General features: G+C 34.7%; 3 protein-coding genes across 7 annotated transcripts; 2 read left to right on the top strand and 1 right to left on the bottom strand.

Moving 5' to 3' along the window:
* Window positions 1-884: 884 nt before the first annotated feature.
* On the bottom strand, window positions 885-3,931 carry LOC117113995 (protein farnesyltransferase/geranylgeranyltransferase type-1 subunit alpha-like). Its single transcript, XM_033257513.1, has 7 exons — window positions 3,741-3,931; window positions 3,477-3,591; window positions 2,952-3,056; window positions 2,544-2,816; window positions 2,327-2,389; window positions 1,800-1,971; window positions 885-1,142 (listed from the first exon to the last, which is right to left on the bottom strand). The coding sequence occupies exons 1-7, from the start codon at window positions 3,841-3,843 to the stop codon at window positions 1,038-1,040; spliced, it is 936 nt and encodes a 311-aa protein (XP_033113404.1). The 5' UTR covers window positions 3,844-3,931; the 3' UTR covers window positions 885-1,037.
* A 210-nt stretch (window positions 3,932-4,141) lies between these two features.
* LOC117113994 (palmitoyltransferase ZDHHC16-like) lies at window positions 4,142-11,885 on the top strand. 3 transcript variants are annotated; one of them, XM_033257509.1, is made up of 10 exons: window positions 4,142-4,259; window positions 4,992-5,275; window positions 6,298-6,492; window positions 6,752-6,869; window positions 7,293-7,426; window positions 7,891-7,956; window positions 8,315-8,545; window positions 8,848-8,918; window positions 9,356-9,485; window positions 10,176-11,885. In XM_033257509.1, exons 2-9 carry the CDS (start codon window positions 5,072-5,074, stop codon window positions 9,468-9,470), a joined length of 1,134 nt encoding a protein of 377 aa, XP_033113400.1. In that variant the 5' UTR covers window positions 4,142-4,259; window positions 4,992-5,071; the 3' UTR covers window positions 9,471-9,485; window positions 10,176-11,885. The 3 variants fall into 3 exon arrangements, with proteins under 3 accessions (XP_033113400.1, XP_033113401.1, XP_033113402.1); XM_033257510.1 differs by having other exon boundaries at window positions 4,160-4,229; XM_033257511.1 differs by lacking the exon at window positions 4,142-4,259 and adding an exon at window positions 4,334-4,546.
* A 1,373-nt stretch (window positions 11,886-13,258) lies between these two features.
* Window positions 13,259-16,910, top strand: LOC117114019. Of its 3 annotated transcripts, none has more exons than XM_033257548.1 (2): window positions 13,259-13,480; window positions 13,659-16,910. In XM_033257548.1, exon 2 carries the CDS (start codon window positions 13,680-13,682, stop codon window positions 14,757-14,759), a length of 1,080 nt encoding a protein of 359 aa, XP_033113439.1. In that variant the 5' UTR covers window positions 13,259-13,480; window positions 13,659-13,679; the 3' UTR covers window positions 14,760-16,910. The 3 variants fall into 3 exon arrangements, with proteins under 3 accessions (XP_033113439.1, XP_033113438.1, XP_033113437.1); XM_033257547.1 differs by having other exon boundaries at window positions 13,260-13,555; XM_033257546.1 differs by having other exon boundaries at window positions 13,262-13,555; window positions 13,631-16,910.
* Window positions 16,911-16,940: the final 30 nt, after the last annotated feature.

Here is a 16,940-nt window from a genome sequence, read left to right as displayed (position 1 = left end):
GTTCACTTGTTTTTGTGCAGTATAAATACATTACCTCCCTTTAAACTTTTGTCCCTCTTGATGCTCAGTTTTATAACACTTTTAAAGATAACCAGCATCGCATAACAACAAGGGGTTTATAGCCAAAAATGGTAGATATGCCGCACATATAGGATTTTTATTTACTTTCCCAGGCCCCAACAAAACTGTCATTGGGTCACAAGTGGTCCCCGGGCTGCACTTGACCACCTATGGTATATACAGTACCACCTTGATATATATTAATATATAGAGCACATTAGCATACATCATGTAAACATTTTACTTTGAGCAATGTAAATACAGTACACAAATACATGTAAATAGCTAGAGATACATCAGAGGTACATTTTTAACACACACAAATTTGCATAATCTAATGTGAAACTTTCAATAAATTGAAAGTTCAATATTCTTTAAAACCTAATTTTTATTTCTTGTGTTATTTGGGCCAAGGATTGCCAATAGCAAACTTAATTATTGTCTGATAATAATAAGTGACACACCACTTCAGCATCCCCATATGAATGATATATATTAATATATAGAGCACATTAGCATACATCATGTAAACATTTTACTTTGAGCAATGTAAATACAGTACACAAATACATGTAAATAGCTAGAGATACATCAGAGGTACATTTTTAACACACAAATTTGCATAATTTAATGTGAAACTTTCAATAAATTGAAAGTTCAATATTCTTTAAAACCTAATTTTTATTTCTTGTGTTATTTGGGCCAAGGATTGCCAATAGCGAACTTAATTATTGTCTTATAATAATAAGTGACACACCACTTCAGCATCCCCATATGAAGTCTTTTTATAAGGCTCAGGCAGATTTTTTTTTTTTTTTTTTTTTGTGGAAAAAATTCTGTCACTTGACTTGACTGGAACCCAGAGCTCTAGGAATGAAAGGTAGGTATCTTAATCACAGAGCTACTCCATTTTCAAATTCAAAATGAAGAACTACTAGCACAAAGGTTCTTGTTACTCCATTTGCATTGCTCGTCTTCTACTCATCTTTGCTGGTACCAAAGCGACATACTAGAGAGCGCTCCACATACCGCCAGTATTCTTTCCGTATTTCATCATATTGATCGGCAAGTTCATTACAATGCTGTGTAGAAGAAACACATCAACATTATTATTAGCATCAGCTTTGGGATTATCATGAGCATCATTAAGTTTATTATCACTATTACCAGCACTAGACCAGTGGAGTAGCACCAATGTGCTCTGGTGCAGCAGTCTGCAGGGCCCCGACCCATAGGGTCCTTGATCTAGTACCCTGACCCAAAAGAGCTTTGTTGATCATAACAGTATGTGTCTCTAATGTCAACTGTAGGACATATTTCATATTATGCCCAATGACAGATAAAAGGCCAACTCAGGACCCCCTACTAAAGTATAAAAAAAAGGGGAGAAATAAATAAACTTGTATTCAAATTTAAAGTCTGTGAGTGCCATATCTGGCCATGTATAGGTGCCATAATCATAAACCTTCTTACCTCAGCCCCAACCATGCTGGGGCTAAGGTGGTATAGACCTTCCTGGGCCCCCTCTATAATTTTAAATTCTTGGATTCGCCACTGATATCATATCACTTATTTCATCAATATAAACATTTAGACTACAATGACATACTGTATGTGATTAAAAAACGAGAACATCTAAAATCCATAATGGAATTGGCGACCGTGACCAAAATAGGGCCCCCAGTCTCAGAAAGCCAAAGGGCCCTGGCACCAGCGTTACACCACTGCTTTAGACTTACCTGTACTGCCTTCATAAGAGTATCATCCTGACTTGTCTTTGCCTCTAACATCTCCTCGTACATGTCAATAATGCACGCTATGAGGTATGGTGAGCGAATGTCCTTATTATACATCTCCTGGCAAGTATCCATTAGGCCTGGGTACTTGTACATCTCATGGTCTGATAAAATGCTGTACAATGCAATATAACCAGGTTAGTTAATGTATACAAAATATCTAGTACCCTACTCCCAAAATGCAAGCCAGAAATTTCAATCAATCAATTTTATTCTACTCCTTTTTTTCATTATAAATAACACAAAAGTTATAAAAAGGTGGAAAAATAAAAACCATGACAAGCAATGATTTCAACAGTGGGTCCCTCTAAAAGATAAATAACAAAATAACCAGATACAGTACATTATTAGTGTGACCAAAAGTCCACTCCAACTCCAAACTGGTCTATATACTTCTGCATAGGCCAAACTACATATCAGTATACAGTATGTAGAGAAAGTTAATAACTAAAAGAAGATGTGATACCTACCCTCTTAAGTAATTCCAAGGACTTTCATTATTAGGTGCTTTTTGTATCTTCTCTAAAGTATATCTATGTATGAAATGAAAATTTAATTTATATTCAAAGATTGGTTACAAAAGTCAACATCAATATAAAAATACAGTATAGTTTATAGAGCTGTATTTCTTACTCACTTTTGGATGAATGAAATAAAAACATTAAAATAAATAAAAAATAAACATACTCTACTTCTCTTTTAAGTACATCAGATTCAATCTTGCTAACATTACTAATCACAAAATAGCGTTGATTCCATGCAGAGTTGTTTCTCAGGTCTTGCAAAAGCAGCTTGTCCACAAATGCCAATTCACCATCCCATAATTTGAACGTTTCAAGAATCCACTGCCGGTGCGACCAGGCATGGTAATTCTTAGCGTCTAAGTGAAGGATTTCTTCAGAAAATTCAAGTTCATCTGATGGATCTTGTGTCCACTCCACAAGTATTTTTCTATGATGCCTGTACAGATTTTGATGAGAAAAAGTACAAAAATATATAATTAAATAAAAAGAAAAAGTAAATCACTTGTCATTTGTCAGTACTGTACTGATCAGCTTTGTGTCTTTACCAGGCTCTCATCTATTACTGACTTACCAAACTTGATAATTTTTTGGATTTTCTTGGATAATTTCTTTGATAAAATCTAGTTCCTCTTGTAAGTCTTTATTCAAAGCCTTCAAAATTAGTCGCCGGTATTGCCTGTTGGAGAAAATAAATATTAATTGATGCTACAATTTTTGCATATTAACACTTTTTTGCTCATAAAAAATTAACAAAAAGAACCAGAAGACAGAATAAAAGGTGCAGAAACTATAAATAATTACCAAAAATGACAAACACATTATAATTTACACTGATGATATTCTTCCGACATGTCATAGTACATTAAGATAGCAAGGCTTGAGTTTTAGGTTAGGGACAAGCCAGCTCCACCAATCACCACCTTTGATTATGTAATCCACAGTCTATAATTTATTAATGGAGGTTTTGGTTACTTCATTCTAGCCTATTCAACATATAAAACCATTAGTGTACTCAACTTTGATCTGCATTAATTATTATTATTTTATTATTATTATTATCCAATATTTTCATGTATGATGCAGTTTTTGTACCTACCAAACTGAATAATTCGCAGGATTGAGTTCAGCAGCATCAGTTGTTAATTGCAAAGCCCTCTCACTCTTCTCATCACTTTTGATGATCGCCCGAAAATAATCAAAAACATCCTTGACTGAAATAAGAAAATTAATGAATGCATAAAAAGCTAGGCCTAGCCTTAACCAATTACCTAGCCTACTATACGCCCTAATGTCCCCACGAACGCAGTGGTCGCGTTAGCCTTTATGCTAGACCTACGACAAATATAGGAAAATAGCTCACATCTTTCAGAATATGCAATTCTTACAACGGGATGAGGTCCATCATCTTGTGGAATTGGAGTGACATCCTTCCATTCTTCTTTATCTTTATAAAGAGAAACCATTCTAACAAGTTATTGTGTTTTACTTTTTTCTACTTGTTTACCAAAGATCGACGATCTATTTTCCATGCGATGATTGCCTCAGTGTCAAAAGATGGAATTAATAGAAGGTTGAACTCACACGATTCAAATTAAGTGACTAAGTTCGCCAATATATTGCTATGATAATAATATTTTTGTAATTATTGTCAATTTTACATTACTTCAATAAAATATTTAAAATGTAATAAAATATTTAAAAAATATACTTTTGTAAATATATTAAGATTGTTAAAAATATTGATTATAATATTTCGGTCCGCAGTAAAGTAAAAGGTTCGATCTTTATGACAGAGAAATGATTCTATTTTGGTTTTAGAATGAAAAATGGAGGTGCCTTTCGAAGAAGGGTAACAATCCGATGTTTCAAGTTTTGTACTGTAGGTCAAAATGATGATGACTTTCCTTCACGGCATATCTAGTGTCTAGGCTAGTACTAATCTTAGCTTAGATCTGTATTAGCTTAATTAGTAGCTAGGCCTAAAAAAGCTATGTTGAAGTAGGTGCAGGCTAGGCCTAGTCTAACCTTCCCGTTAATGTCCCGTGATGAAACCACCGTGGACCTACTATTGCCAATTGGGACCTTCAAGACGAGATGAACTCGTACTGAAGTCAACTCGTACCAATGTGGACAGTCGCTTGGGACACGCCCATTCCACATTTGAAAGTGAGATGAATACCATATCAATTTATTGTCACCCTCACCTTTCTATACTTATAATTTTGTATATTCATAATGATGTATTTCTCTATTGCAATTTTACGAGCAATGACTTTTCTCAATGTAATTTCCTTTTGGAGAAATAAATTTGAATTGAATTGAATTAAAAACCCCAATTTTGAAATTTTTGGAAGGAACAAATAAATTTTCTATAAAGTTAATGTTGTATAAAGAGTGTGAGCTAAAAGAGAAACTCTTGAAGAATTAACATGCTTCAAAATTAAGTCCAAAAATATTATCAGAATCGACGACTTTTTGAAGTTTCTTTAGTTTAAATGTAATAATTCTATGAATGGTAGTTTACACTAAATATCCTTGTGAAATATGGCTTGTAAAAGGCTAGAGCACATGTATATTCCTGTGTGTTTATTTTATCATTTTTATTTTTCAGGTATTAGATGACTACACAGAAATTCTTGATCAAATTTAAATACAGTATTCCTCACGTTGAACAAAAGGAAAAACGAGACGATGTTTGCTCTCAAGCGTGGATGTTTTCGCTTAATGCGAAGATTAGAAGACAGTATTTCCCCTTTCTTTGATTGCTTCCGATTGTGTATTTTTGCAATTAAATCTGTTACATTTAATTCGTTTTCATCAAAGAATGCTGTGTTGGATGCAGCAATGGAACCTATTTTTTGGACCGTTGACAAAGTGGCTAAATACTTAGGTCCTGTAAGTATAGTTTTTGTTAAATTAATACATTTTTTGATAAAGGGGTTAGTGTTCTGATTGTATCCTAGCTTTTATGTAACTAAGAGTTACTTGTGTATCACAGATATTATATTTATATTTTTTGCCTTCATTATACGCCGTTGCTAGAGGTACGGTACCATATTTCTACTTCCATTTGCTAAAGGTAATATCACAATTCCATCATTGCCAACAACCTCATCTAGTGAATGGTTCCCCATGGAACATGGTTTAATAGGCATCCTCAGTGATGGCTACATCGGGGGCAGGAGGGCATTCCCCCCCCCCCTCCTCCGAACTGGCCTGGACCCCCTGTTGTCTGATGAACGACTAGGTCGTCAGATCAAAACATTTTTTAAATAATAATTTTCCTATCCAAATAACATTATTTTGATTGTCAGTCCCTAGTATTGTGGTCTAAAATCACATTTTGGACCATAATAAGCCATAAAAACTCCCTGAGAACCCTAGCAGGGTTTTTTTTCTATTCAGGGCCGCTGACCAAGGCTTTGTAGGTCTTGGTTCAGACACATCGGGCCCCTCATCAACAAATTTCTGCAGCCACCACTGGGCATCCGTCCTTGATTGCCTTCCAGCGCACATTTCTAAAGTGTGTGCATTATTCAGAATGGTGTTTATTTCACTGAATAACCATTTTATATGTGTTATTTTGATGCTGAGCAATATCATTGAAGCATTTGGGGCAGCAAACAGACAATTTTGTATTCCAATAATCTTGCCATGCATGTGTAGATATTATATCAAATCAGACCAATTTAATTGGAAATTGCACCTTTGTATCGGTGACACACACTGGTGTGGTACATCAATACTTTAAAAAGACAATAGCACAGAAATACAAAATATAACAAGGATTACAAAAGTTGCATTTTGAAAAGATAAAAACTTACCTACATTTTGCTTACGAGTGTTGATTGAAACACAGTGTCACTCACATAATTTTAGTGATTACATAAATCTTTTTCTTTGTTTTTTTCTTGCAGATGTTTGTAGTCATGGTAACCGGTTTAACTACATCAGTGGTACTGATATACTATTTTTATGTTCTCCCATATTATATTGAGGATCAGATTGGACTTGTGGTGCCTTTTCTCTTAGTTGTTGGCCATTGGCTTCTCGTTAATATTATTTTTAATTATTATAAGGGGGTGAGGACTTCCCCAGGTTGCCCACCAGTGGTAAGTAACATAATAATTACCTTTTTTATTTTACTCACTAGTATAGTAATATTTATGGCCCTGAAAAATAATGATAATTAATGAAGATGAACATATAAAGCACATAATGCAATACTTCTGTGTGTATGCACTACATACCAAAATAAGCCAAAACACCTTCATTACTATATGTTAAATTCAAGATTTCCCTGTATGAAGGTGTATTTATTTGCAGCTCCACTGTGCTTATATATGTTTTTGATATTATATATTTTTTTAGAATAATTCTGAGATAGGTGCTGCAACAATATGTAAGCGTTGTATAGGACCAAAGCCAGCAAGAACTCATCACTGTAGTGTGTGCAATAAATGTGTCTTGAAAATGGATCATCACTGTCGTATCCTTTTTTGAAAACAATTTAGACAATTATAATTACCATGTATTGCAGTTGATGTGGATGATTGTATAGTAAATAAAAGTTGACTTTCAAAATCAGTGTTATTTGATATTTCTAGATTTCACTCTCATTTTGACAGCTTCATCTGTAAACAGATTGTGACTTAGTTACATAACTATTCCAGTAGTAGCATATGCAAGGGTATTGAAATGGGGGGGTATGATGGGGGTGCAAAGGGAGTTTAGTGAACAAGTGAAAATATAACTTCTAATCAATTTAATGATTTTCATTCAAATGTAAATCTGCAAAAACTTTTTTTTTTTATCTATGCCACATTAGAAGTTGATTTTTATTTATTGAATTCAGTGTTTTCATTTTTTAAATTAACTTTAAAGTTCTCCTTTCCTTGACCAGACCTCCTAGCTTGGTTGAATAATTGTGTAGGTCATTTTAACCATAGGTACTTCATACAGTTCTGTGTGTTTATGTTGATGGGCACTATCTTTGTTAGTATCTCAGTGTGGCCGCTATTCAAACAAGAATTCTTTGACATAGAGGTAAAGAAACAGTTTTTATATTGGTTAAGTTATATTTGGTTAAAAATGTTATACTTTGTGTGGTAGACAACATTGTGGAGGCAAGATTTCCCATCATTGTTAGCCACCTCTATTTCAGAAAGATATAATTGTGAATAATGAATTATTGAATTCTGAAATTCTTGTTATATTATTGTAGACAATTAATACTTTTGATTGTTTAACAGTGTTTTATATCTAAAGAACTATTATTGTTTATATTTCATTGAAGAATTACCAAGGAGGTATAAAACTAACTTAACTACTATTTCAATGCACTTTTTAATTCATTAATTCAAATTCTACATCCACTGCCATTTCTTGAACTCAGTTCGTACAAGATGACCCACACATATTTTTTTTTTCACTGTGTCACTTCAATAAGTCAATATACACCACAAAGGAACAAGTACTAATTTTGTTTGTTTATACATTTTATGTTTTAGAAAACCTATGCTAATATCGTACACTATTTATCACCAATCAAAGGAATTGCAAGTATTGTAAAAGGTGTAAGTATAAAAGCTGTTCTATGATAAACATATAATGAAATTTTTGGTAGCAGCAGTTTTCAAGGAAGGAACAACAATGTAAAAATTGTATTGCACCTGTAGGGCCTAGCCCATCTGCAAAATGTTCCTTATCCATTGTTTGAAATGTGCCTGTCTACCGGCCTGAAGGTATATCACAGAGATATTCCAACAATGGACACTTCTCCAAACAACTGACATACACCCTCACAAAGTTGGCCAGAAATAAGCTAGATTGAACTCTAGAAGTCACAGCTGCTATTGTAATAAAGTAACATTGATTTCAAAACAAAAACTTAAGAGGGGAAAATATTATTTTTATGATTTTATTTTTTTTCAGAGAGGTGTAGCGGAGAATGAGCCAGAAAGAAATGCTATCAATCAAATTGTGCATGAAAAGGAAAGTACATTCCACAAATTAATTGTTTATGAATTCTTCCTGACATTTAGCGTTACCATCGCTCTAGGCGCACTCACATTGTGGCACATACTTCTGATTAGCCGCGGAGAAACGAGTATTGAACGCTACATCAATAATGATGAACGAAGCAGACTGAAAAAAGTTGGTGTGGTATGTATGTTTTTTCTATCTGTATTTCATTCATATTTTTGTCCTATATTTGTGTCAGATATACCAAACTTTAGAAATTTTATATTAGAAATATAGTCAGAACATGCATACAGATTAAGAATTCATTTGTCTTCTTGGAAAGTTGCACAAAATAGAAAAAATTATAAAACATTGTTTCAAGGTCTCTATACATACAGAATATTAAATACATTAACTAGGCTTAGGTATGTTAGATATACTTTCATATTTAAATATAAATATGGTAGGGTAACTAATTTAGTATCAATTGTATTTATTCCTAGATTTATAAAAATCCTTATAGTTTTGGTTTTGTTGAAAATTGGAGGATATTTTTGGGGCTATCAGGTGGAAGGTGAGATTTTTTTTAAATTTATTTGTGTAATTATATATTTGTTCCAGAAAAAATTAGTGATTTATAGGGTCATCATTTTAATTAGTTTATGTGCAGGGTACGTACTTAACCATCCCATCTGAAAATAATAAATCCAATATTATCTTGTTAGCTTCTTGCTTGTTTAAGCTATCATTGCCATGTAGTCATATCATAATTACATGCATTTAATCAGCATCACAACCAGTCACAGAAAGAATGGTTCAAAATGCTTACATTTTAGCAGTCATTAGAGGATGACTGGAAGTTGATTTGAAAATATGCAAACATGTGATATAAACAAAAAATATGCAAACATGTGATATAAACATTTTAATTAATTTAACAATAATATTTTATATTAAATCATTAAAAAACATTACTATAATTTATCATTGTCTTCATTTCATTTGCTTAAGGACATTTTGGCGCCATGTTCTGCTTCCTTCATCACACATTCCTATCGGCGATGGCATTGTGTGGCGGATTCACCAAGCTCATATCAGGATCAATAACGGTTTTAAGCACGTATGATAGCGGGAGCTTTGTGTAAGCCATTTTATAATACTTGCAAAATCTGTACTTTGTTACAATAATATATTCATTGAATCAACTATAATTTTTATTTATCACCGTTAGCACAATCATCATAATATATATTTTTTTTTATCAACCAGACGATATAGATTGGTTTTTTGTTCATTCAGGTATTGTAGTATTTTAAACATCGTTTATATACTACACAGCTTGTCTTCTTGCAAGAAGTCACATTATTATTTTAATCATCATCGTCATCTTCATCATCAATAACAGTACAGTTCCTATTTTAACTATTATAAAGTATACTCAAACTAATTATTGTATGTACTTTTTATAGCAATTTATTATGTAAACCTAAAAGTATAAAATATGCTTTTTAAAACAGTACTACCAAAGAGTATAAAATAGCAAGAGGTCCGACTGCCCTGATTTTGCATGCATGCAATGAAACAAAAAAATGTACTACCACAAGGTAGGGGGCGCCCTATTAGAATTGGAATAGAGTTCGAAATTTGAGCATAGATGCAGCGGACGGTTGTTGCAAACAACTTTAATGTTCATGGTAGTACTTTTCGAGATAGGATTCTGTTTCAAAGAAAACATAGCAGCCGGACCTCTTGCAAATTTTTTCCTTCATTTGAACGGAATACTTTTTTTCTAACTTGGCCCAATTTATTGCATTTGATTTTTTAAATTCAGGTCCTTGTTTCGTCATATTCTACTACCATCATCCCATGCTCCCATTAATGATGGCGTTCATTGGTCATTTGTTGTCACAGAAGATTACATCAATGGGAAGTGCTAGCACAACAAGCCTTTGCAGCTATTAGCCCTGCAATTAGCCAATCAAAAGTCATAATTAATTTAATAATAATGTGCTGTAATTAGATTTGAAAAGCAACAAAATATAATTAGATTTTTATACAAAATTTAAGACTTAATTTAATTATTTTAAGGAATTATGTCAAATGCTTATATTGCCAAGATTGTACATTATATTACTATACTGTAATTACTGACAAAGTTACCCAGATCCAAAGCACACTGGGCCCTATGAGACATACATAGATTCCAGGCATCTGATTGGTTAGAAAGCAGGTAATATTCAGGGCCGGCGGAATGTTTTCCAAGTGGGGGTGGGGGGGAGCCACTAGTAAGATGAATGGGAATATGAATTGGTTTAAATTTAGGGGGTGGGGCGGCCAACATTTTTTCCAAAAACCCCAAAAATGAGGCGGGTCTGGGGGTCCTCCCCGGGAAACTTTTGATGGCAGGAAATGTGCTTTCCTGACTTTGAGCTAGGTGTCTTTTAATGACTTAAGGACTTTAAATTCCTTTAAAATTCAAGGCTTCACCCTTGAAAATGGTCAGGTAAATTTTTCTCATTCTTATTACAGTAAATAGGCCTATTATGTGTGTATCATTATACATACGTTGCATACGTATTCTTTCTTGTATGAGTCAATGAACCCCAAAAATTAAAGCTGGTCGGGGCCCTCCTCCGAGAAAATGTTGATTCCTAGATGGCGGGAAATGAGTTTTCCCGACTTCTAATTTTCTTATTTTATATTTTCATTACTTTATTTAGTCCTCGTAGAATCTGTGTATGAGGGGCCCATGGCAGCAAATTAGTTCCACTAAGTGGGTTGAAATTCCAATTTTCACACCCCCAGGCCAAAACCAGACTGTGTCCTCTGTAATTACAGAGTAGCACAATACTGCCACCCAAAAAATAAATAAAAGTAAGATTTTAATTGCTCATTTTAATGAACTACATAAGTTGTCAACTTAAAAGTCACAGACCAAAAATAATATATATATTTTCTGTTGATTTACAGATGTTTTCCTATAAAAATAATTTGCTGTCAGAAATTTAAGGGTGTATGCAAACACTATGGGAATTGGATTATCTAAGATTTTAATTTGAAAGCTAAGCATTTCAATGTTGTTTATGGTAGAGTTTATACTTGATTCCAGTATATATTTAATTTAGCCTGTATATTTGTTCTTCATGGTTTTGTATTTACTTTTACATTTCTGCAGATATTATGTACTAATTATTTATGGGTTTTTTATTGGTCTTGGAGGGAATAAAATATTTTTTGTGAATGTTAGCAGAAGCCCAGATAGAAAACACCCACAGAGTAGTAAACATTCCAAATGTTAAGCAAATGAAATATATATTAATTAAGTCGTAGATTTTTATATTATGGGGAATATGTATGTGTATGCCTTGTCTTGTTTACTTGTGTAGTTTTTCAATGATTTTTAATTATGTGGTTTCACAAATTTGATACTGTAAAGATAGGTTGAATTAAAGAGTAAAAATGTAAAAATTAGTAATTACAAATATATATTTGAAAAGTATTGTCATATGCTATGACATAAATAAAGGTCTGCTAAACACTACTTTGTGGCGTTCTGTCTCATAATTTCCTCACAAGTACATTTTTTTTCCTTCATCTAATACAAATCAAAACTTGCAAAAATACTATTGAAAAAAAAAATCGGCAGTGAAGAATGCATTGTGCACGACGTGTTCACGGATAGCTTCGATAGCGCCACCATCGGTGGCCTAGCCTAGTGCGTACCTGGATTTTCAATGTTTATTTTACATTCTGTTTAAAAGTTATCTTTTCGTGAAATGTCATTCGTTACTTGCTCGCATTAAAATAATTCGGTCTGGTCTGGTTCTCTTTTGTGAAGTATTTAGAATACAAGTTTCGACAGCAGTACGTCATTCTAAAGCTGAACAATCTGACGTCATAGTCAGAATGCGCTGACACGTGCGCGTGGTCCTGGCAACATGCCGGCGCGCCGTGACTGCTATGACGACATCATTAATTAATACTTATACCTGGACAACCAAAATCAGATAAATTTCTGAAAAACAAGTGCCAAAAAGAAATAACATGATTAAATACAATCTCATCGGACAAATTCGAAATATTTTTCTATATTATACAGTATTGTCCGATAGTTGAGCTAGTGTTTGGTTTATTTGTGTCTGTACAATTCAAGCCTACAACATAAATACTGTATAACCGAAGAGCCTTGATTTAGAAAACAGGCACGATCAAACCAGATTAATATTTACCGACGCTAAATTAAGAAGCATTCTCAAATTGACTGAAAATGACAACTGAGATAGGGATATGCATATGAAAATTAATATGGACATACCAACGAATGCATATCTTGCATACCTTCGCGCGTAATTATAGTGACAACGCATTCACGCTAATCTTTCAAATGACACCTTGCTACTTAGCGCGCCACCTAGAGGTCATGATCTCGCCCTTCCATACTTGCATTAATTATTATATCTTATACGTAATCATTTTTAGGGAAGAAGGCGCTATAGTCCGATTGGTTCCCGGTGTTACGGCTTGTGTACCTGGTCGCTTAATGAGTCGTCGGTCCTTTCAAATATATATATTAATTTTCTTCGATCTTATCAATGTAATAAATCACAAACGAAACTAATTTTAATACGTCTGTTTTCAACTAATATTAATACACGGACACTGGACTACAAAATCTAGATAATTTGTCAGCCCATATTGTGCGCGCGTTCACACTGTATGAAATTATAACATTTGATTTGCCGTATCTACTGTACACCTTTGCTTCCATTTGTGGCTATTGATATCGTCCTATCAGATCGCCGTTTTCCGATTACATTGCAGTTTGGCATCTGCAGTAATGGGGCAGTAATGTGGCTCAAAATAACAGATGAGCTAATTTCATAATATAGTTATTACATACAAAAAGCTATATCCTATTTAGTGTACCGTAATGGTGGCGCTGTCGCATGTAAGATGATGAAATATCAAATATAGTTTTGGAAAGTTGGTTATTGAGGGTTTTGCTGTAGGCCAGTGACGAGCGCTGTCACCTCTCGGAATTTCAATCGCCCAGCGTTCATAAGTGGGACTAAGATAAAGAGGAAAATATTGGTCGTTGTTGATGCATACGTATCTGTAGTAATTTTCAGTAGGAAGGTATATGCCAATGGATAAATATATGCTTCATGGTTTTTGAAATTAATTACGTAGTTGCCTAGCGGTTAATTTACAGTGAGTATTCTCTTTATCTAGATAAACATCAAATTGGGACTTAAGTAGGGCCTACATATTTATGCCGAAATTTAGTTTGCGGTGTTTTTTTTTATTTTTTCAGAAGATCGGGATATAACCGAAGATGAATATCGAAATAAAGATCCCAGGTTACTCTGGTTCACAGCCGACTGTTAGTGTTACTCAACCCACATCCCTGCAAACTATTCCTGTTGAATATAACGTTAATGTTCCGGATTCCTCGTTGAGTAGTACAGACTCAGCGCGGCCGATCACGTCACAGACGTATCGACAGCAGACGACATATGTCACGCCACCGCAACCAATCATAAACACGTCACACACTAGAAATATTGTCACTTCCACCTCTAAGCGGACGCAGGAGAGAGATATCCAAGTGGTTCCTGTAGGACAAGACGCAACAACTTATCGCGGTTACTACACAACACCAGTAACTGTCACTAGTTCGAAGAATCCCGACCCAAAACAATACATCATTGGGCCTCAAGGAAACCCACAAATGAGTTTGGTACAGTATGACAACCGGAGCTTCCAGGCTACCATGGATCTCAGCGAATATAGTCCACAGGAGATCCAGGTGAAGGTGAAGGACAGGACTGTGACAGTAAATGCCAACCATAGAGAGGCCAACAACCAAGGCGGTTTCACCCAGCGTAGCTATAGTCGCCAGTATACGTTACCAGATGACGTAAACCCAAACATGGTGAAATGTTTCATAAACGAAAAGGGCGAGCTGGCAGTGGAAGCACCACGATTCCAGCCCATTAGTACACATGATAGGGTAGTACCAATTGAGATGCGTTTCCCGCAGATCTCACCACCTCCTACACAACATACCCAGCCGCTTATTCGAAGTGTATCACGCACAAGTGTTCCACCACAATCACCTCCTTCAACTCCTCAGACGATCACAGAACAGGCGCCTAAAAGACCTCCAAGACCCACAAACTATGGAGGATACCACGCCACCGTTAATAAACCACCACCATCAACACCACCTCCTCAACGTCGAACGCCCACAGTGTCATTTAGAGCCACTAATGATATTGATTCTGGAAAGCGGCATCCCCCTACCCCAGAAGTGGTGAACGAAAGACAGACTCCGTTTGTCGAAGACGTTACCAGCGACGTAGAATCACAGAAAATTGACTTTAAATCAGCGAAAAAAATGTTTGAAAATTAAGAAATACAGTACTATAGAAGATAGTAAATACAGTACATTTAATTTCTTGTTTTGGTAGATGGATGCTAACGCGGATAATCGCTGTGACGTAGTACTTTTCTAGCAAATGATTAGAAGTTTTTAAAGCTATCTTAAAGATTACAATTCGCAATAACTTAAACCCGCACTTGGGTATCAATAATATTCTGTCTTCAATATTTTGGAGTTAGTTGCAGACACAATTTTTAACGCTATTGTTTAATTGTGTGACTTAACATCGCTGCTATTACTTGTTGAAATAATTTTACAGGGGAAAATACGTACGTGTTGACATGTGGATTCAACTGGTGATTATAAGATGCTTAGCATCTGGTTATGTGTACATGAAGTAAGGTATTAAAATGGAATTATTTGTTTCTGAATATAATTGAATTCGAAATTACAATGTTAATATAATATTCACATGGATAGACATGGCTGGGATAATTGTATATTTAATTTGAAATGGATTTTGGAGAAAGAATGAAGATGATACGCGCATGTGCGCCCCCAGGGCCCATAGTGTCATATTTGCTCTGTCGTGAATCTCACAGTGTTATTGGAGTTATTTGGAACAATCATCTTCCTGATTACGAGTCGTTTGTATCTACATATAGTAATCCTTTGTAGCCTAGATCGTGAACATCATCTAGAAACGGTACCTACCCCTGTGTCTGATTTGAATGTGTGTATATGATTGCTAGTAGGCCACATGGTCACAACATACCCACTGCTTAAATGTTTGTCTTCCTTCAAAGTGGTTCACGAGGCATGCGCCATGCATTCACGTAGTGACGTGACGTAATCATTCATTTTAATGGTGCTTGTCATCCAGCTCATTCGTCTGGCATTAGCTAATAGCGCGTAAACTCATTAACTTCTACGTGCGCTGCCCTTTCCTATTTTTTTAGAAATGTAGGGATTGTAACTTTTATATACGTAAAGCCGAGTAAGCCACTTCTTGTGAGTCCGTAAGTTGTTAGATCGTAACTGTCTTCTTCGGTTACAATTTGCGAGCCCTTCTGTCATCACCATCGCTATTGTCTGTAGACTTCTGAGCAAACAAATGAATGATCGAGAATAATTGTCTGCACATCTTAAGAATTGTTTCATACTAAGAAAATAATTGAGCGTTTGCCTTCGAACAAATAGTTTAAAATAATGTTCACACTCTCATTTTTTATATTCAATGTCGTAGTCACTTTGATATAAACAAGGAAACATTACCAATTATAGGCCTATCGATGGAGGTTTAGGTTAAGGTAGTTTGGATAATCACTCTTCGCTGCTGCTTCACTGAGTTGTGTATACGGTACAACAAATTGGCAATTAACGAAATAGTATGTAAAACACTACACTATAACTCCAGTCGTAAAATAGTACGTATTGCATTGGATATTGATACTTTTAAAAAGTATAGTTTTCATTATTTATTGATTGATTAATATGAATCTATGCAGATATTTTATATTATTTTGTGACGTCTTTATCAAAAACTATCAACACTGATACATTGAATATAAAGAAGTAATCAGCTGCAAGATAAAGAGGCAGTCCCAAATGTTCTTGTAAATTTGATAAGCCCGTATATATGATTATAATTTGAACTCATTTAAAATATCAACATCCTTAGCTCTTCATCTTGTGATTGGCTGACACTACACTTACGCTGCATCGTACGCGCATAATGACTTCGCTCGCATGGTTGCCGTTTTAACAGACGACACTTGGAACCATAAGACACAAGCGTTCGAAGTGTATTTTTCATTTGTCTCGTCTCAAGTTTCTGTAAATCACCCGCTGACGTTTGACTCTAGGGGAGCACTACACAGCGTCTCCTTGTTTGGTTATCGTATTTTATCAAGCGATGTACACTATGTAGTCGGTGTGTTTTGTGGCAAATACAGTATTAATAAACAATTAATGGACTTGGTAGTTATTAACATTATCTGCAATTATATTTCCGCTTGATGTTAAGAAATAGATTATTTAAAAATTTGTAAACTAAAGCACACTGAGTGTCAAAATTTAAACACATGTATTATAATTTCTATATTTTTAAACGCACAATGTTGTGCAATATAGCCTACAACCATGCTACAACTAATAAATGTACGATTCATACATTTGTAACTGTGTAGTTCCGCTGGTACTGTACTGAGA

Source organism: Anneissia japonica, unplaced genomic scaffold (genome assembly GCF_011630105.1).
Source record: "Anneissia japonica isolate Jap-2015-1 unplaced genomic scaffold, ASM1163010v1 scaffold281_len866295_cov195, whole genome shotgun sequence".
Classification (NCBI taxonomy): domain Eukaryota; kingdom Metazoa; phylum Echinodermata; class Crinoidea; order Comatulida; family Comatulidae; genus Anneissia; species Anneissia japonica.
This window is presented reverse-complemented; position numbering and strand designations above follow the sequence as displayed.

Bases quoted from the DNA above. Each gene is read 5' to 3' on its own strand.
- LOC117113995 (XM_033257513.1), bottom strand. From the start codon at position 3,843: ATGGTTTCTCTTTATAAAGATAAAGAAGAATGGAAGGATGTCACTCCA. The intron at 1,972-2,326 runs GTAGGTATCACA...TGCATTGTACAG, and splicing joins CCTTGGAATTACTTAAGAGG to CATTTTATCAGACCATGAGA. The intron at 1,143-1,799 runs GTAAGTCTAAAG...TCTTCTACACAG, and splicing joins CTCTTATGAAGGCAGTACAG to CATTGTAATGAACTTGCCGA.
- LOC117113994 (XM_033257509.1), top strand. From the start codon at position 5,072: ATGTTTGCTCTCAAGCGTGGATGTTTTCGCTTAATGCGAAGATTAGAA. The intron at 6,870-7,292 runs GTATCCTTTTTT...CAGACCTCCTAG, and splicing joins GAAAATGGATCATCACTGTC to CTTGGTTGAATAATTGTGTA. The intron at 7,957-8,314 runs GTAAGTATAAAA...ATTTTTTTTCAG, and splicing joins TTGCAAGTATTGTAAAAGGT to AGAGGTGTAGCGGAGAATGA.
- LOC117114019 (XM_033257548.1), top strand. From the start codon at position 13,680: ATGAATATCGAAATAAAGATCCCAGGTTACTCTGGTTCACAGCCGACT.